Raw genomic sequence first — 18,081 nt, 5'->3', positions numbered from 1 at the left:
TTGGGATTCAGGGAGGATGTCTTCTGAGATAGGTAGGAGGCGATTTGCGAGGATCCTTGCAAGGATTTTACGTGCGATAGCTAGAAGAGAGATGGCTCAGTAGTTCCCACAATCTGTTCTATCACCCTTCTTGAAAAGAGTGATAATTATGCCATCCCTAAAGTCAAATAATAAATAATAATAATAAAACAAGTATAAAACCATTGCAGAACACCTTGAAGTGGCATAATTCTGAATTTTTGATTGGATGAGTAAAGTTCCTCAACACTGAATTGCAGTCCTGTGTATGCTTCTCTGCCTGAGTAAGCCCCATTGAATACATTGGGACTTGCTTCTGAGTAAATGCATGGAGGACCTTTTCCCCAGAATGTCTGCGAGTCAAGAGAGCCGATCCAGAGACAATGGCCCCGAAAGGATGGATCCTGATGGCGTCATTGAGAGCAATTGAAATGAGATCGTTGACAGCTTTGATGACATGAACTTGTCAGAGTCACTCCTGCAAGGAATCTATGCTTACGGCTTTGAGAAGCCTTCTGCCATCCAACAGCGAGCCATTCTCCCTTGTATCAAGGGTTACGATGTGATCGCTCAAGCCCAGTCTGGAACTGGGAAAACAGCCACTTTCGCTATCTCCATCTTGCAGCAAATCGAGCTGGACCTGAAGGCTACCCAAGCGTTGGTTCTGGCCCCAACAAGAGAGTTGGCTCAGCAGATCCAGAAGGTGGTGATGGCGCTGGGGGACTACATGGGCGCCTCTTGCCATGCCTGTATAGGGGGGACAAATGTCCGTGCTGAGGTTCAGAAGCTGCAGATGGAAGCCCCCCATATCATTGTGGGGATGCCTGGGCGGGTGTTTGACATGTTGAACAGGCGGTATCTATCGCCCAAGTTTATCAAGATGTTTGTGCTGGATGAAGCCGATGAGATGCTGAGTCGGGGTTTCAAGGACCAGATCTATGACATATTCCAGAAACTGAGTGGGAACACGCAGGTGGTGCTACTCTCTGTTACCATGCCCATGGATGTCCTGGAGGTGACTAAGAAGTTCATGAGGGACCCAATCCGTATCCTGGTGAAGAAGGAAGAGCTGACCCTGGAGGGTATTAGGCAGTTCTACATAAACGTGGAGAGGGAGGAGTGGAAGTTGGACACATTGTGTGATCTCTACGAGACCCTCACCATCACCCAAGCTGTCATCTTCATCAACACCCAGAGGAAGGTGGACTGGCTCACTGAAAAGATGCATGCCCGGGACTTTACGGTTTCAGCCATGCACAGAGACATGGACCAGAAGGAGCGTGATGTCATCATGAGAGAGTTCCGCTCTGGTTCCAGCCGGGTCCTGATCACCACAGACTTACTGGCTCGTGGAATTGATGTACAGCAGGTGTCCCTCGTCATCAACTATGACTTGCCTACTAACCGCGAGAACTACATCCACAGGATCGGTCGAGGGGGCCGTTTTGGAAGGAAAGGAGTAGTGATTAACATGGTGACGGAAGAAGACAAGCGTACGCTACACGACATTGAGACATTCTACAACACCTCCATTGAGGAGATGCCTCTCAACGTGGCTGACCTCATCTGAGCTGCCTCTCGGGGCCCACTGTGCCTGCAAGAACCCCCTGTCCCACCCTCAATTAGGCACAATCCTTCCCAATACCTTCCCTTTTCTATTTTTTGAGTTTTCTTGCCTTTTGAGTAAATGTCACTCTTGTGGGGGCAGAATGACCTCTTTAGTGTTTACTGGCGCTTTTCTCTTGTCTCTTCCCCCTCTCGACTTGTTTGACTTCATTTTGTAGCTCAGTTGTCCAGCAGCCCCAAGAATCGAGGTGAGGAGGGAAGTAGATGGTAGAAGCCAAGATTCCTGGCATCTAATCTCTCTTTCCTGCTTTGCCCCCCAAAATATTTTGTAGTCTTGAAATTAACCTTTCAACACAATCGTGGTGCTAACAGGAAAAAAAAAAACCTTGAGAATCAAAAGCCTACCTCGAAGGGTGATGGTTCTCCTTTCTCCCCTGCCTAAAATCATTGGTTTAAGCAGATTGCCAAGATGTGTTTTTTCTCTCTGAAATGAGACTGTCCCCATCACACTTTGTCAAAATAAAATCTAAAAAAAAATTGAAAACTTTTCATACAGCAAAAAAAAAAAAAAATCTGAGTAAATGCATGGTGTGAATCTGCCTTAGTATGCTATGCATTAATTAGTGAATTGAAAAGAACAGTTTTAAAAGATACTTTTTAAAACAGGGCTGCAGCTCAGTGATAGGGCACATGCTTTGCATGCAAAGGGCAAAATGCAATCTCTGGAAGAGACTATTTGCCTGGAATTCTGGAGACCAATGCCAGTCCATGTCATGAGTACTGAGCTAGATGGTACCAAATGGCCTTACTTGGTATAAGGCAGATTCCTTTGTGCCTAAAAGAGGAACGAGACGCAAAGGTGACAGTGACTCCAAAATTTATTTATGTATTTTATTTCCAACATTTATATACCTCTTTATTGTAAAAAACCTCAAAGCAGTTTATAGAAGGAATTAAAACAATAAAATTATTGCCAAAAACAGTTAAAGGCAGGTATTTAAAAACATTCAAAATAATAAAACCAACAATGAGTTAAAAACAGATAAAAAACACAATAGCTTATACATATCTGCATAGGGTTGCCTAAATAAAAATGTTTTAAGCAGGTGCCTAAATGAGTACAATAAAGCACCTGCCTAATGATAATAGGCAGGGAGTTCCAAAGCATAGGTGCTGCCACACTAAAGGATCAATTTCTTACAAGAGTAGAACAAGTACTATGTGGCACCCATAACATGGAAAGGAAAGCACACCCTGAACTTGGCCTGGTAGCAAATTGGCAACCAGTGCAGATTTCAGATCAGAGATATTATGTGCTGATAGGCTCTCACTCATTTCAGTAATCATGCTGCAGCATTCTGCACTAACTGCAGCCCCTGGGTAAAGTTGTGCTGCTTGGAGATTTCTGTGACCTTGGGTGACTGGCTGCCAGGATTTTTTTAGTTTTGGCTAGGGATCTTGACTGGTTATGGGATGCTAAGTTTTCCACCCTACTCATAGGAATCTTGTTGTGTTTGGTGTGGTATTGCATTTAGGAAATCATCACTGTCTTTTGTTTCTGTTTTTCTATTTGCATTTCATTTACCTCTGACCTTACTCCGTTACATCCATAGAAGCAGCAACAGTGGTTTCATGTGTTCAGCTCAACCCCCTTAAACCCATTGATGATGCACCTTGTTATTTGCATGATGGTTTGTTTCTTGCCCAATAGTGGTAAAAGAGAATGCACATACTGGGAAGTGTGGCTTCAATTGTTGTTGTTCCCAGTCTACTTCCTGTGAAGGTAGACCAAACCGTGTTTTTTTTCTCTCTGTTGATTATTACTCACTGGAATTGGGTTGGCTGTCAAAGTGAGTTTATAGGAGCCCACAGGGTAGGAAGGAAAGAGTAGAGAATCTTCTTAACTCGTACTCATTTCTCAAATCTCTCTCTGCAGTGAAGAGAAAAGTCTGTAAAGAAGTTTGGAGCAGCCATGTTAAAAGGCAGCAAGACATTCCAGGCAGGGGGTTGCCAACCTGCTTTGATATGGATATTGTTGCAGAGGATCCCTAGTCAAGCCTTACCAACAGCACATTCCTAACAATATCTACTCAGAAGTAAGTCCTGTTGAGTTCTATGGGGCTTAGTCCCTTAGTAAGTGTGTTTAGAATTGCAGTCTTGAGGGGCATCCATCATTCTAACATCTTCACAACACTAGCCTCTTTTTTTTTCAACAGTGGCCTTCTGATGACTAGCCTGGCCTGAGGGCAGTTAAACCCTTCTTGCCAGAAGCAAGTAGGCTAGCTTAAATGTTTCTTAGGCTGTCTAAGCAGGTGAGATGGAATGATCCTGTCACTTCAGCTGGACCTGGATACACCCTCATTTAGGTAAGATTTCTATCTTAATTTCCAATCAGAGAATTTTTTTTGTTGGAGTGGTATGCTCCAAGCAACTGTGGTTGACACTTAATGTATCATGCTTAATGACATCACTAGGGCCCACCCCATATGACATCACTAGGGTCTGCACCTATGACATCATTAGGGCACCCCATGACTTCACCAAGGCACACCCCCATGACTTCACTAAGGCCTATCCCTGAATTCTCAGGGTTTGGGATGCTTCTGACCTTGCAACCCTAGACCGGCCCCAACTGCCATGTTATCAGCATTCTTAAATGTCTTTGCCACCTTGCTTGCCTGTAGGACTATTATAATGACACTGCAATGTCTGCATAACATCATGTTTTTGTTCTATGGAATGGCACCCTCATCTCAGACATATATGAACTGGCACAGCAACTCATGGAATAAGAATACTGCTTGGCACATTTATTATCCTCATAAAGTTATTAGTGCAACTATTTATTTAAGCCTCTGGTTTATTCAGACCTTTGATCATCTCAGTGTTTGAATGTCCTCCAGGACTTGTGTTCTTTCTTTTTAGGCCACTGTTAGACAGAGGTTAGTTAGAGAATACTTAATTATCCCATCTTTAAAAGAAAATAAAGTCCTGGAAAGTACTATGCATTGGAAGCTTTCCATATTTCTTAAAGTAAAATATTTGAAGAGGACATTTCTAATCAATTTAAATGAAAGGCAATATTTTTATTAAAACCACTAAGGCTCAGGTTAAGATGCTCGCTTTGGCTCTTTTTCTGCAAAGGGAAGTGTTACCAGATCCAAGGACAACATACTGTAGATTGAACCGCTGAATTACTAAATGGTATGCAATTACACCAAAGTTAATTGCTCTTTTATTTTTATTTCTCCTTTATTCTTTTTTCTCGTCAGCTGTAGGCAGAGAGAGTGAGAGGAAGACATTTTGAAAAGGATTCCTGTTGTGAACTTTAGGGACCAAAGTCAGAATCTAAAGTGGCATGTGCAGCATTCTGCACATACATGAAGAATTTTCAGATGCCCTGCCCTGTGACAGCACCTCACATGCACACATGCATACCCTCCAAAAACACCCATGATGGTCTGGGGCCCTCTAAAGAAACTGCACTGCACTGACAGTAAACATTGCCCAAACCTTATGCACTTTGCATGCACACATGGGCTACTCTGGGTTGTGACCAAGGCTTTCAGTCTCATTTATTTTAACAGAATTAGCTCATGGACAACACCACATGTTCTCAAAAAATACTGTTGCAACATTTTCTCTCGTTTCCTTTTTTTTAAAGCATGCTGGGTCTCAAGCTATCTAATTCCAGATGTGGGCATTAGCAGTAATTCCTTAGAAGTGAGTGGATCTCTTCTTGACCTGCACAACAGTGACATATCACACCAAACACAGCCCTCCAGCCAAGTATTATAGCCTGCCAAGGGCTTCTCTGCCCAGTTTTTGCTGGCAAAGCAGCACAAAGAGGAGATTTATTGAGCCACTGTTGGGCCATCTTACATTGCTGGCAGGCTCTGCTCAACATGGATCACAATCTGTGCAGGCCTCATCTATCCTCCCATGCAACCATTTCAGCCTATGGTAGACATGGACTTATTTCAGATTAGGACATTCACAGTATTCGTTCAGTCCTTGCATCTTCCTTGGACTCGAAACCACAACCATGCTCTTTATTAAGCGTGCCAAAAGCTGGTATGCCAAAAGCTGACACACTATCACCACCACCACACACACAAAAAGCTACATATGAAGTGATGCACCCAAAGCCAATCTTGGCTGCACATGACTGCCTCATCAAGGACTGATGCATCTTGAAATCATAATACGTAGGAATGATCATGTGACTGAAGAGCTCATGTCAGTGGAGGCTGGTCCATTAGGGCAAATGAGGCACTGCCTTACCAACGTCAGTCTGCCATCAGTCAGCCCCCACTGGCCTATCTCCTTACTTATAACTAGCCCAGGGAGTGGCACTGACTGTCAGCTTCCTTTTCCTTAGACTCAGTGTTGCCCTAGTAGTACTCGGCAGGGAGGAAGATTGGAACAAAATCAGAATTAGTTGTCATTGCCTCTGGCTCTGTCTGTCCCTGGCTTCATCTACTGTTAGCCTCCCTGGCTTCCATCCTACCAGCCCCAGTGAGCCAGCCACCACTGGCTCATGAATCGTAATGCTCCCAAAATTATTTGTAGGATGGAAAACATCCATATAAGGCTGGGTAATTTTTTCCCCTTGAGGTTTCCTTAAAAACGCTGCCCACTTCAGCATCTGGAGAGCTGCTGCCAGTCAGTGTGGATAATACTGAGCTAGATGGATGAATGGTCTGACTCAGTATAAGGCAGCTTCCTATGTTCCTGTGTTCTGTGCAACGAGCAATTGCTAAAGGGAGGAATTCACCCCATGTTTTGGGGAGGTGTCTCCTAACAAAGGGTTGTAATAAAACAGCATCTTCACCTTTCTTGACAAGCTGCAGAAACCATGGCAGCTCTCTTTGTATAAATCCAAAAAGCTTTTTAAATGTTTTAAAAGCATATGTAACAAATCTGATTAATCTTTCTTCACTTACTCAAGCGGCAACAAATATATCAAAAACAGAAAGGGTAAAAATACTCTGTAGCAGGCTTTGACAGTGTTAAGCCTGGTGTTTTACTGCCTTTTTAAAGTATTCTACATTGCACACCTTCAAGTGGCAAAGGATGTGGGGGGGGAGTAGGACACAGGAGAGAGACAGAGACACAGTATGATGACAGAAGACTATAACATCATCCATTTTAGAGGTGTCAAAGTGCTTTTCAAACTTTTGAAAGTAATAACCTCCCTCACCTATGCTGGGTAGTAATCTATAGGTGTTGCTATTTTGTTGTTGGCAATATTGCACCATTTTCAGAAGGTGTGTAAAAAAGAGAGAGAAATCCAGGCAAAATGTAGAGAGGATTTAGGGCCCTTGGCAGGATCTAATTTTGCCAAAGGGCTACTTTTCAGTGGAGTTTAGAGAAGGTTTCCCTCAATACATTTCTCCAGTCACTTCACTGGATGGCTGTAATCTGTAACCAAGGTGTGGAGGGAGAGGAAGATAGAGAAGCCCATAAATCTTGCAATGAGGATTGAAGAGGGCATCACAAGACAAGTATGCCCACCTCTTTTCCCTGGCTGGGCAAGCAACATGCTAATTCAGAATTGCTGCTAATTATTTTGAGTGGATCCTTTAAAGCAGGGTATGTAGCCCGTGGTTCTCCAAATGCTATTGCACCCAACTCCCATCAGCCCCACCCAGCTCTAAAGAAATGACAGAGAACATGTGACCTCCAGATTTGTTTGACTCCAACTTCCATCAGCTCCAGTCAGCATATCCAATGGTTAGGGATGATAGGAGTTGTAGCCCAACAACATCTGGAAAGCCACAGGTGCCCAATACCTGTTTTATAGAGTCAAAATACTGATTAGTACCATTTGGAATTTGCCCTTCCTGTAGAAAATTGCATTTTTTTTAACATTAATTTTTATTCAAATTTTCAAAGACAAAAAACAAAACAAAACAAAAACAATTAAACAATAAAATAAAATGTCGACTTCCGATTTGTCGCAGATCAGTTATAGGTCTAGAATATATAACAATCCTATCTCTAAAATTATATTATAAAATCACTTTCCTCCAGTAGTTATCTTAATTAATCATCAAATCTCATAAACATTATTTTATTCTTTCCACAAAAAGTCAAAGAGAGGTTTCAATTCCTTGAAAGATATATCTTTCAATTTTTCTCCAAATAAACATATCACTTAATCCATCTAATTCAAATCTGTTAGGCCCAATAATTTCAATAGCCATTCTTCCATTATCTATATTAACTCCATCTTCCATCTTCAATAATCCTGTTAAGTCCAGTAATTTCAGTAGCCATTCTTCCATTATCAATATCCCATAATAATCTTGTTGTCATAGCCATAGTCCAAGTAAACATATCAATTAATCCATCTCGACAAATCTGTTAAGTCCAATAATTTCCATAACCATTCTTCCATTATCAATGTTAATTCCATCTTCCATCTTCAATAGTCCTGTTAAATCCAGTGGTTTCAGTATCCATTCGTCCATTATCAGTATCCCATGATGATCTTGCTGTCGTAGCCATAGTCATATAACAAGAGTCTGATGGGAATTTCCCCCATCACAAATATGTCTTTGCCATCAATTCTGAATATGTTATTTTGAGTGGATCCTTTAAAGCAGGGTATGTAGCCCGTGGTTCTCCAAATGCTATTGCACCCAACTCCCATCAGCCCCACCCAGCTCTAAAAAAATGACGGAGAACATGTGACCTCCAGATTTGTTTGACTCCAACTAGAAAATTGCATTTGATGCTCAACTGGTGAGATAATCTCTATAGCAGCCTTACTGAACCTGGTGCCCTCCAGATATTTTGGATTACAACTCCCATCAGCACCACCCAGCAGGGCCAATGGTCAAGAATGATGGGAACTGTAGTCCAAAATATTTAAAAAACTACCAGGTTGGGGAAGGCTGATTTATAGGATTCGATGGCAGCTGAAGTGCCCTTGAAATGCTCTAGAAAATGTAGGCTACTGATTTTTTTAAATCCTCAGTTGATGTTTTAAAAAGATCTGGAGCTTGTTGGGAATGCAGGTTCAGAAGAATTGGCACATCATAGAAGGTTGTGCAAACTTGTACATTCCGCATAACCTTATAAACTTTGTTCCAGGCCGCACTGAGATTTACATTTGTACTAAGTACCAAAGCAAATCCAGGCCACATTTGGCCAGGGCTGAGGTTCATTGCACGTAAATTTACACAACTCCAATGATGCCCCAGATAAATGGAGAATCCTGGAGCCATTTGAAGAACCTCAAGGTGTTCCAAGAAAAGCAACTTGTATATTGCCAAGAATATCTTAAATGGAACTAACAATCACTGAGATCTGAAATCATGTTATTCTCCCCCCTAGTCATCTAGCTAAGTGCATTATGCAGGTTTCAAGTACTTTCATCAGCAGAGAAATTAAGCAAAACAAAGGTTACAAAACATCCAGTGGAATTTGACTTGCCATCCAAGGCTTGTAATTCTGTTTTTCTTTTATTAAAAGAAGGAGAGGATACTCAGTTTTCAAGACTTTTTTTTACCATGTTTCCCTTTCCTCACACAAATGTTCCAGTCCCTCAGAAAATGGCTGACTCTTTACTGCAGGGCGGGAAACTTCAGTCCCGGGAGCTGAATGTGGTTGCCTTGTTTTCTCCTCAAAGTGTCAAAATAATTATTTCAGTCAACCTACAAGGGTGTGGTCTGAAGGCACAGGAGTCTAGCACTTTGCTAAAGCTAAGCAGGTCTGGACCTGATCAGTACCTGGATGGATCGCAGCCTGGACGGGTCACATATTGTTGGGTCCTATGATGAAAGAAAGGTGGGATATAAATGTAAGGGGGAAAATACTTTTGAAACATAGGAACCTGCCTTATACCAAGTCATGACTAGGGATAGAAAGATCTGTCAATTTTGTTTCTCTTAGTTTCTCAGTTTTCCAATCTTAAATTCAGTACTCCACATTTCTACAGCAATTTGCATTTTTTTTTAAAAAAAAAAGTCATGAAAATTCTCTAGCATTTTAGTGCAAATTTTTCCAAACACTTTTTTGTAGGCAGCTTTGACCAATGTACACGTTTTTGCAAGCAATTTCATATCAAATAAAGCATTTTTGTATGTTATTTTCACTCATATGTTCATTTGTATGCACACTTTTCTCTTAAAAATGCATTTTTGTAAACACGATTTGGTGGTGAACTGCATTGCAAAATTCAAATAAGTGTGAATTTTGAAGGATGGCTGTGTTTCGGTTGCCATATTTTTTTGGAAAGTGCAAATTTGACAGATTTGGCTTGAAATGCAAACTGAATCAAATTTCTTACCCATCACTAGTCAAGACCATTGGTCCCACTAGCTCAGTGTTATCTACACTGACTGGCAGTGACACTCCAATATATTATGGAGAGATAAACCTTTCCACTACTATTTCCTCATATTATATAATGCCAGCAGGCAGCATAAGACCACCGTTTACAGTTTCAGGTATTATATATTTGAAGACCCTGCTTGAACAAAGGGCGCTACATCTGTCTGTTTCATTAATAGCTCCTGGACACAGGAGTGTAGCAAGGCAAGGAGTGCGTTAGGCAGACATGGTGCTTGTTTACCTGCTTGCTTTGTTCTGAACAAATATACACAGAGATAGCAGAAGCCCCCTCTAGGCTTGACATGGAACATGCACAACAAAAGGCATCTTTAAGTTGGTGTCCTGGAAAAATACATATGCTTCTGTTCATATATTGATTTCTCACCACTGACACAATGTTGGTCTCACACACACACCAACAACAACGCTGCATGACAAAATCAGCCATTTTTGCAGATGAAGTGTGTGTTGTTTTGAGATCTCTTATGTGTGAATGTGAATGTTCAGATTTGCTATCATCACGGCAGTGTGAACAAGTCTGTGAGTACAAAGTACCCATAGCCATGCAACTTCTTAGTAGATTGCACTTTCACTCAGTTGAAAATTAGGTATAATAAGACTGTGATGGATTGGCCATTTTGAGTCTAAGGTCAAAGACGTCCTGCTCTACACTTCTACTACAAGAGAAATTAAGGTGGTGGTGGTGGTGGTTTTAATGACAATAACAGGACTTCTTCTCTTGATTCTCCCCAAAACAACATAGCATTTTGCAAAAGTAAAAAAAAAAAGATCAAATTTTTATTCAATCCAACCAGTGTTCTGCCAAAGTAATGAATACAATGAACCATAGCAAAACATGGCCACCACTTACAGTTTCTGGAAGTATATGACATTTGTGGACCCTCCAGACTGATGTTGTACTGCAGGTGCATTCTGCAACATGTTCTTGGCACAATAACAGTGCATTAGTGGTGGATTTATTTTGCTTTAGTTTGTTCCCAAGGGCTGTAGCACAACAAAAGCAGGACATTTGCAATATAAAAAGTTACAGGATTTCAATGGAAAGTTATGGAATATGCCCTGACTGGAAATGAAGCAGTGTGATTGCTCTAAAACCTTTGCAGGCACAGTCTTGAAAGTGGGATTGTATATGACCACCCCAATAGCATAAAGAGCACAAATTATCTTGAAAGCACAATAAAAAGAACATATGGAGGAGGCCTTGATTTGGTTTGCCGGATTGGCATTTGCAGAGAGTTGGGAAAGGCAGACAATAAGGCCTACTGATCCCTTTGAATAGTGGAATTTACATATGAAGACTAAAGCTGCAATCCTATGCACAGTTACCTGGAAGTAAATCCCATTGACCTTAATGGGTCTTACTAACACATCCTTCTCTTTTGATCTATATTTTTTGGCACTACATTCTATGATGGTCTTACTGGTACCACATTCTGTGATGGCCTCTGTAGTGATTGCAGTAATTAGAGATATTTCCTTACAAGAAGTGCTCAGAAAGATCCATGATGGTCATCTCAGAATCAAAAAATGTAAGAAGAGGGCATGGGACTGGCCACAGATAAACCAGGATACTGCTAACACCAGTCTTTCCCAACCAGTGTGTCTCCAGATGTTGTTGGACCACAACTCCCATCAGCCTCAGCCATTGGCGATGCTGGCTGAGGCTGATGGGAGTTGTGGTCCAACAACATCTGGAGGCACACCGGTTGGGAAAGGCTGGCTAACACAATAGCAAATTGTTTCATTTGTTAAGTCCCAGCCCTCCCAGCAGATGGAACCTCTGCAAAAGCACCCTCTTCTGTACCTGAGGAATTACGTATGGTAAGACATGATCTTATAGATGTTCGAAGACATAACAAACCTCTGAAGCAAAAGCAAAAACATCATTTTGACAAAAAAGCAAAGGAGCTCCCTGGACTGCAACCAGGTGACACAGTGTGCTTGAGAAATCACAGTTCCAATATCTGGGACCAGAGGGACACAGTCCAACAGCTCCACGATCCACGATCATATTTAGTTCAGATAGCTCAAGGAGAAATTTTTCTTTGTAATCGTCCAGATCTCTGATCACTCCCCAAACGTGAACCAGATGCTCCAGTGGTGGAAACAGGGCAGTATATATATCAACACCTCCTGCATATTCACAGGAGCAAGTTTTGCAGCATGACATTAGAAAATAAGGTGAAGGAAGGTGAGATGCCCTGGTGGTCGGGAAGGAAGGTGACAGCTCTGCAGAGACTGATAGACACTTGCTGAGAGCCTGGGATAGAGCAGGGAAGAGAGTGAAAAAGATTCACTCTAGAATGATATGCTAGTAACCTCTCCTCTACAGAATTTAGTTCATTTAGTTCATTTGATTGTTGGTGTTTGTCACTTTGGTTGAGAAAGAAGGAGATATAGTGACTGTAGTAATTTAGAGATTTCCTTACAAGAAACATTGGGATGGGAGTTTAGAGATGATCCCTGGAGACTGGGGGAGGGAGTGCAGCCTGACTAGCTGAAGGAGCTCCTGGAGAAACTGGTTGTTGTTGTAACTGCTACTTAATCAAACCACCATGTTAAGTGGTGTTTCCATATATTGAACCCAAACACATTACAGCCTTCAAAGACAATTATTCATTTTTCAAACCCAAAAGTAAGCTGGCATGTAGAAGTATGCATTAGTAGCCAAAGCTTTGGAGGTAATTTGAAGCATGGCCAGCATTGAACTTGGAATATGCACTTTCGAGGAACTTCAATGGCACCCAGAGTGGCTTCCATTGACACTTCTCTATCTCATGTTCCTGATGTGTGGTCCCTGTTTTTAACCAGTTTTATTCTGGCAACAGTATTATGGAAAACGTTTGGAGTCTTTGAAGCACATATCACAAATAGCTTTGAAGCACATATCAAATATATGCATCTGAAGAAAAGAATTGTTCTGTTCATGCCAGAACTAGCTATGCTGCTTTCTTTTCCACTTTCATGCTTGGATTAAGAGCATGTTGCTGTATCAAAATTTCAGCTATTCATACTTGCTGGTTATTTTCACTCCAATCACATACATAACACCATATTTTATTGCAACCAGAATTTTATGGCGATTGTTTAAGAGAACCATCTACTGTTTTTTAAACATGACTCCATTTTAAGTCAGCAATCTTTGTGTCAGAGCATCACACTTTCACAGAATATAAAGAACATGCTTAATTTCAAAAGCTTGAAATGCCAATAACACAAGCTCTGCAACATTAAAGAGTCTTTGTACTAGTGGACACCTGGTTTGTTTGTTTTTACAGATACAGACCCCATGAAATGTGGGTACTGTTGACTTTAGAAATACAAGCTTTGAAAGGTGTAATGAATGGATGGGATTTAGGATAGAAGTTCCCTGCTTCCTCCTTCCACAAGGAAAATTATTGCTGGAGATACAAACAATCATTCTCCCTCTTCTTTCCACAATCTCTCCAGCAAATCCATCTTTTCCCCTTGATGTTAACAGATGACCAAAAAAGGCAACTCATGCATTCCTCCTTGTGAAGTTTTCTTTTATTCCAGTGATATATGAAATGTGAAAGGTGTCCCCTCCACAATACTAACAGTGTTTACTAAATAAAGTATATTGCTGTTTATGCGTGGTGGGCCAGGGAGTTGAAAGTCTAGTTTGCTAATAGTCTATTCATTATATGCATGAAAAATTAAATATACCATCTGTGCCCCAGTAAAGAGACCATATAAAGATATTCTTGCTCTGTGTGGTATAGGGTTGCCAGGCTCAGGGCCTAAGAATGATTCTGTATCTTTAAGAGAAGAGAACATTCAGCCAAGTGCAGGTTTTCTTGCAACACTATAATGGGAAAAACCACAAGGTGGAATTCTCCCTCCCCCCTGCACAATTTTTAAAGATACAGACGACCTCTTGGCTGCCAGGCCCAAGAGTGGGATGGTTGCTGAGTTAGTCACATGCGTGATCTCAGCCAGTCAGGGATCACACAATGAACAAAATTATGTCATGACACTATAAGGCCAGTCACTTTTGACTATGTAATGACAAGAGCAAGAAAGGGCAATGTCAATGAACAGCAAACATTTCACACTGAGACAAAAACAGATGAAAAGCGGAGGAATGTTTATACACAGCTGAAAATGTTTTTGACAAATTATTAGTATTTTGGTCCAAGCCTAGTGGAAATTAGAAATACTACACAGTTATTCTCTTATTTCCATGCAAACTATTAAGTCACAAAGCTTATATTTTTAAAATGTGAATGTTTACATGGTTCATGTTCAAAGGGAAATGAAGTGACCTTAATGATTTTGATGGGGATGACCTAATAGGTCCTGGGACATCAATTGATCATCTTTAACCTTGCATAGAGAACTTATCAATTGGGTCATCCATTAAATTAAACAGCAGCAATCATCCTGCATGCCGTACACATTTCAATTCCATATTCTGGATAAAAAAATTAACCACTAACCTCTAATTGGAAAAATAAAAGGACTTTCTATGTGGGCTGCCTTGATTAAACACAGCATCTGGCAAATATGATATTCACATACACATTTCATTTTGCAGCAAAATATTACTGCTAATTTTTAGCACATTTGCAATAATTCTTTATACCTTGCATTAAAGGGAAAAGACTCCTCTCCCAATTACACTAAAGTCACTCACTGTGATTTTGGCTTCAAACATTATATCCTAGTTTACTCCTTGCCATGGAATATCAATTTAAATTGCCAAGGGAGGATTTTATCTTATTTTTCACTGATGCTTTTGTTTATTGGAATGTATGATTCAAGGCTACTCCTAGCCCCAAACCCAATAAAATTTAGATCCAGATCCAGACTTCACTTGAAAACCTACTTTCTGGGATTTTCAGTCTTACCACTTCCTAACTACTTTAATAGCAACAAATATCCTGTTTCAACAGAAATATTCCAAACTTTGTCCTGAATTGCAAGTGCCTGCAAAAGTAGATGTTAAGGTATGAGAGAGAGAGAGAGAGTTTGGTAATTAAAAATTATGCAAGCAGGGCCTCCATGTAACTGGGTATCTGCATGGGCCTGACTCATGTTACATCAACTGGATGGGAGAGAGAGTGCCCGCTCTTCAACCAGGAAATACATACCCTGAGTGTTCCCTCTCACGAGCCCTCTGTTTCTCTAGGGAGCTGGTGATGATGAAACTAGTGAGATGCCAACTAGAGCAATGTTGGCAGAAAACCTGAGTCCGACCAAACATGGGCTAGAGCCTGTTTAAGGGCCTACTCCATGGCAGTGCAGGCAGCCAAGAGATATTTTTTCTCTGTCACTATTGCATCTGCAAAAAGTTGTCCAGTGGAGCTGTTTTGTGTGGTTAGGGGTCTCTTACAATTTGGCTCACGAGAGGAGAATTCAGACCACTCAACAGCCTGCTGTGAACAATTTGCCCAGCACTTTGCAGACAAAATTGTTTGGATTTGTTCTGCTACAGTTGATATAGGCCCAGTGGATGTAACTTTGGCCCCTGCTTGTCCAGGGTTAATGGATACTTTCCAATTTGTATAGCCCGAGGATGTGGACAGGATCCTTGGAGAGATTATGGCCACTACATATGCATTAGATCCTTGCCCCTCCTGGCTCATTCAAAAGGCTAGGTGGGGATTGGCTGAGTGGGTAAAAGGAGTGGTTAGAGGCATGTCTGGTGGAAACATGCAAAAGAGCCTTCTAGATGGCTGTCCACAGACTCTGGAACTCCCATTTTAGGGAGATTAGACTGGCTCCCTCCCCACTGTCCTTCCATCAGCAGGTGAAGACTTTCCAGTTCTGACAGGCTTTTGGGAACTGACTGCAAGGGCTATTAAATAGGGTGCTGTTTTTACTGATTTGTATTTTGTGTTGTTTTTAATCACTGTTTTATTTTGTTTTAATTTTATAGTTAAATTACATTTTAATTAACTTCTGTATATTTTATTTATGTGTTTTTAACTGTATTTGTTTTAATTTTTGTAAGTCAGCTTGAGTCCCAGTTCTGGGGAAAGGGTAGGATGATAATAATAATAATAATAATAATAATAGTAGTAGTAGTAGTAGTAGCAGCAGTAGCAATAGTAATAATAGTAATAATAGTAATAAATGTGAAATGTTGTCCTGCATAATGTATCAGCTGGAGATTTGAGATGGCATTTTTGGCATGGAGAATATTTTTTCTGAATGCTTAGACATGGGAATACAGTTTATCCCATCCAGAAAATGTTCAAACTGGGGGTTGAGACAGCAGGTGGTGAGTTGTGATCTTGATAGATGTCGTACCATTTCCAACTCCATGCCAAAAGTGGGAGGGAATGCTATTTTGTGTTGATTTTACCATTTCACTGCTATGATGTTGAACTGATGGAATAAATTACAAGGAAGCAGTTCATTTTCCTAAAGACCAAAGCTGCATCTTGGCTTTTTCTGTTAGTATGTTTCCTACAATTTACATCAGATTCTCAGTATCAAAATATTTCCATCGCATTGCAAAGCAGTTCCCAACAATAGGTTTTTCTGAACTGCTATACGATCCATTCCCAGGTTTTTATGTCAAGATTAATAGGATTCAGACACTTGGATGGTTACTATTCCAGAGCTTGGAAAAGTTACTTTTTAAAACTACAACTCCTATCAGCCCAGCCAGCATTGCCACTGGATTGGACTGATGGGAGTTGTAGTTCAAAAAAGTAACTGTTCCAAGCTCTGCTATTGACTGGGAGTGTTGGACAAGCGTGTGGCCATAGTCTTGATGCTGAACATGCAGCAAACCTATGACCTGGCAATTTATCTGTACAGGGAAGCATGGGATGGAAAATCTCATAACCACTTACAGCTCTAGGTGGAAAGTGGGTGGAAATGTGGCAGACCTTACACCATGTCTCACAGGAGCAGTGGTGTTAATTTGCATTTTGGCCATGTTCCAGGTTGGGAACATAACTTCTGCCCAGCTTAGTACTCTTTAATGGAATACACAACTTTTTTTTGGTCATTTCCTGCTCTCACCAGGTTGTAGGTTTCCCTAAGGGGCTGATGCCCCTGCCGCCATCTTGGTTGATGGCAGGGATGTGTATGCATAGCACACATGCCTGCCATCGACCAAGATAGTGGCCAAGGCATCCCTAAGGGGCTGATGCCTCCACCACCATCTTGGTTGATGGCAGGCTTGCACCGGTGGTGCAACCAGCATTTATGTCAAGGGAGAGGTAGGTGGGGCATGCAGGCAGGTGTTGTGGGTGTGTGCAGCAGTAGGGGGGTGCCTGGGAGCTCCCTCTTGCAATCAAGAGCAGGGTCGGGAGCCAAGGCTGCCACAGATCGCAGAAGGGAGATCTACCCACCCACCCTAAGGAGGGGCCCTTCAGGGGCCCCTTGGGACCCAGGGGCCCTTGGCCAGGGCTTGAGCTGGCCGCCTTCTGGTGCCGACCCTGTGCTTAGGTTTCAGGGGAATCCAACAGAATCCCTGTCGTCTTCCTTGTAGTTAACATTAGCAGTGCTGAACTATCATTAATTCATTTTTCTTTGGCGATCACTCATGGTCGAGTAAGATTGTCTTCCAATATAAGGTTTTTAATGGTGGGTCCATAGTGACTGTGGAGGCCAGTTCTAGATCCACACAGCCTCCCACAGTGAGGCCATAGGTTTCCAGAGAGAAGACAGTCAGGATGAGGATTTCCTTGAAGTGCCTTCTGCTTAGCTCATTTGTCCCTTTCGCCCTGTACTCGTGCTTCTTCAAAGTCCATGGGGTTCCACTAATTACTATGATTGTTTCTGCTTCTTTTTTAGCTATACAACAGCAAGAAAGCTCAAATTTGCTATGTGAAACTACAAAGTGGAATAACTGAACAGATGTCTTAGTAAAGAATTTAGAAGTGACAGGAGGGCATTAGCTGCCTGGGGCCAAGGGGGAAAACTGTCAAAACACGACTCAGACAAAATAAATACTTAGAAAATGGTGTTTCTTTGGCAGGTCATCAGTGAAGGTTGGTAAAATGAAAACAGTGATGTGCCCAGGCTGCTTTGAGCACTCTTATTTTAGGCATCTGCAAGGAAGAAAACACTAGAGGCTTTAATGCTGAGATGACAGAATTGCATGCACATCTGCCATGCTAAATGCCAATCATTTTGCTCTTGTATAGGTGC

General features: G+C 41.5%; 1 protein-coding gene across 1 annotated transcript; it reads left to right on the top strand.

Annotated features, from left to right (window-relative positions):
* Positions 1-367: 367 nt before the first annotated feature.
* On the top strand, positions 368-2,026 carry LOC133388409 (eukaryotic initiation factor 4A-I-like). Its single transcript, XM_061634375.1, has one exon. It carries the CDS (start codon positions 476-478, stop codon positions 1,586-1,588), a length of 1,113 nt encoding a protein of 370 aa, XP_061490359.1. The 5' UTR covers positions 368-475; the 3' UTR covers positions 1,589-2,026.
* Positions 2,027-18,081: the final 16,055 nt, after the last annotated feature.

Source organism: Rhineura floridana, chromosome 7 (genome assembly GCF_030035675.1).
Source record: "Rhineura floridana isolate rRhiFlo1 chromosome 7, rRhiFlo1.hap2, whole genome shotgun sequence".
NCBI lineage: Eukaryota > Metazoa > Chordata > Lepidosauria > Squamata > Rhineuridae > Rhineura > Rhineura floridana.
This window is presented reverse-complemented; position numbering and strand designations above follow the sequence as displayed.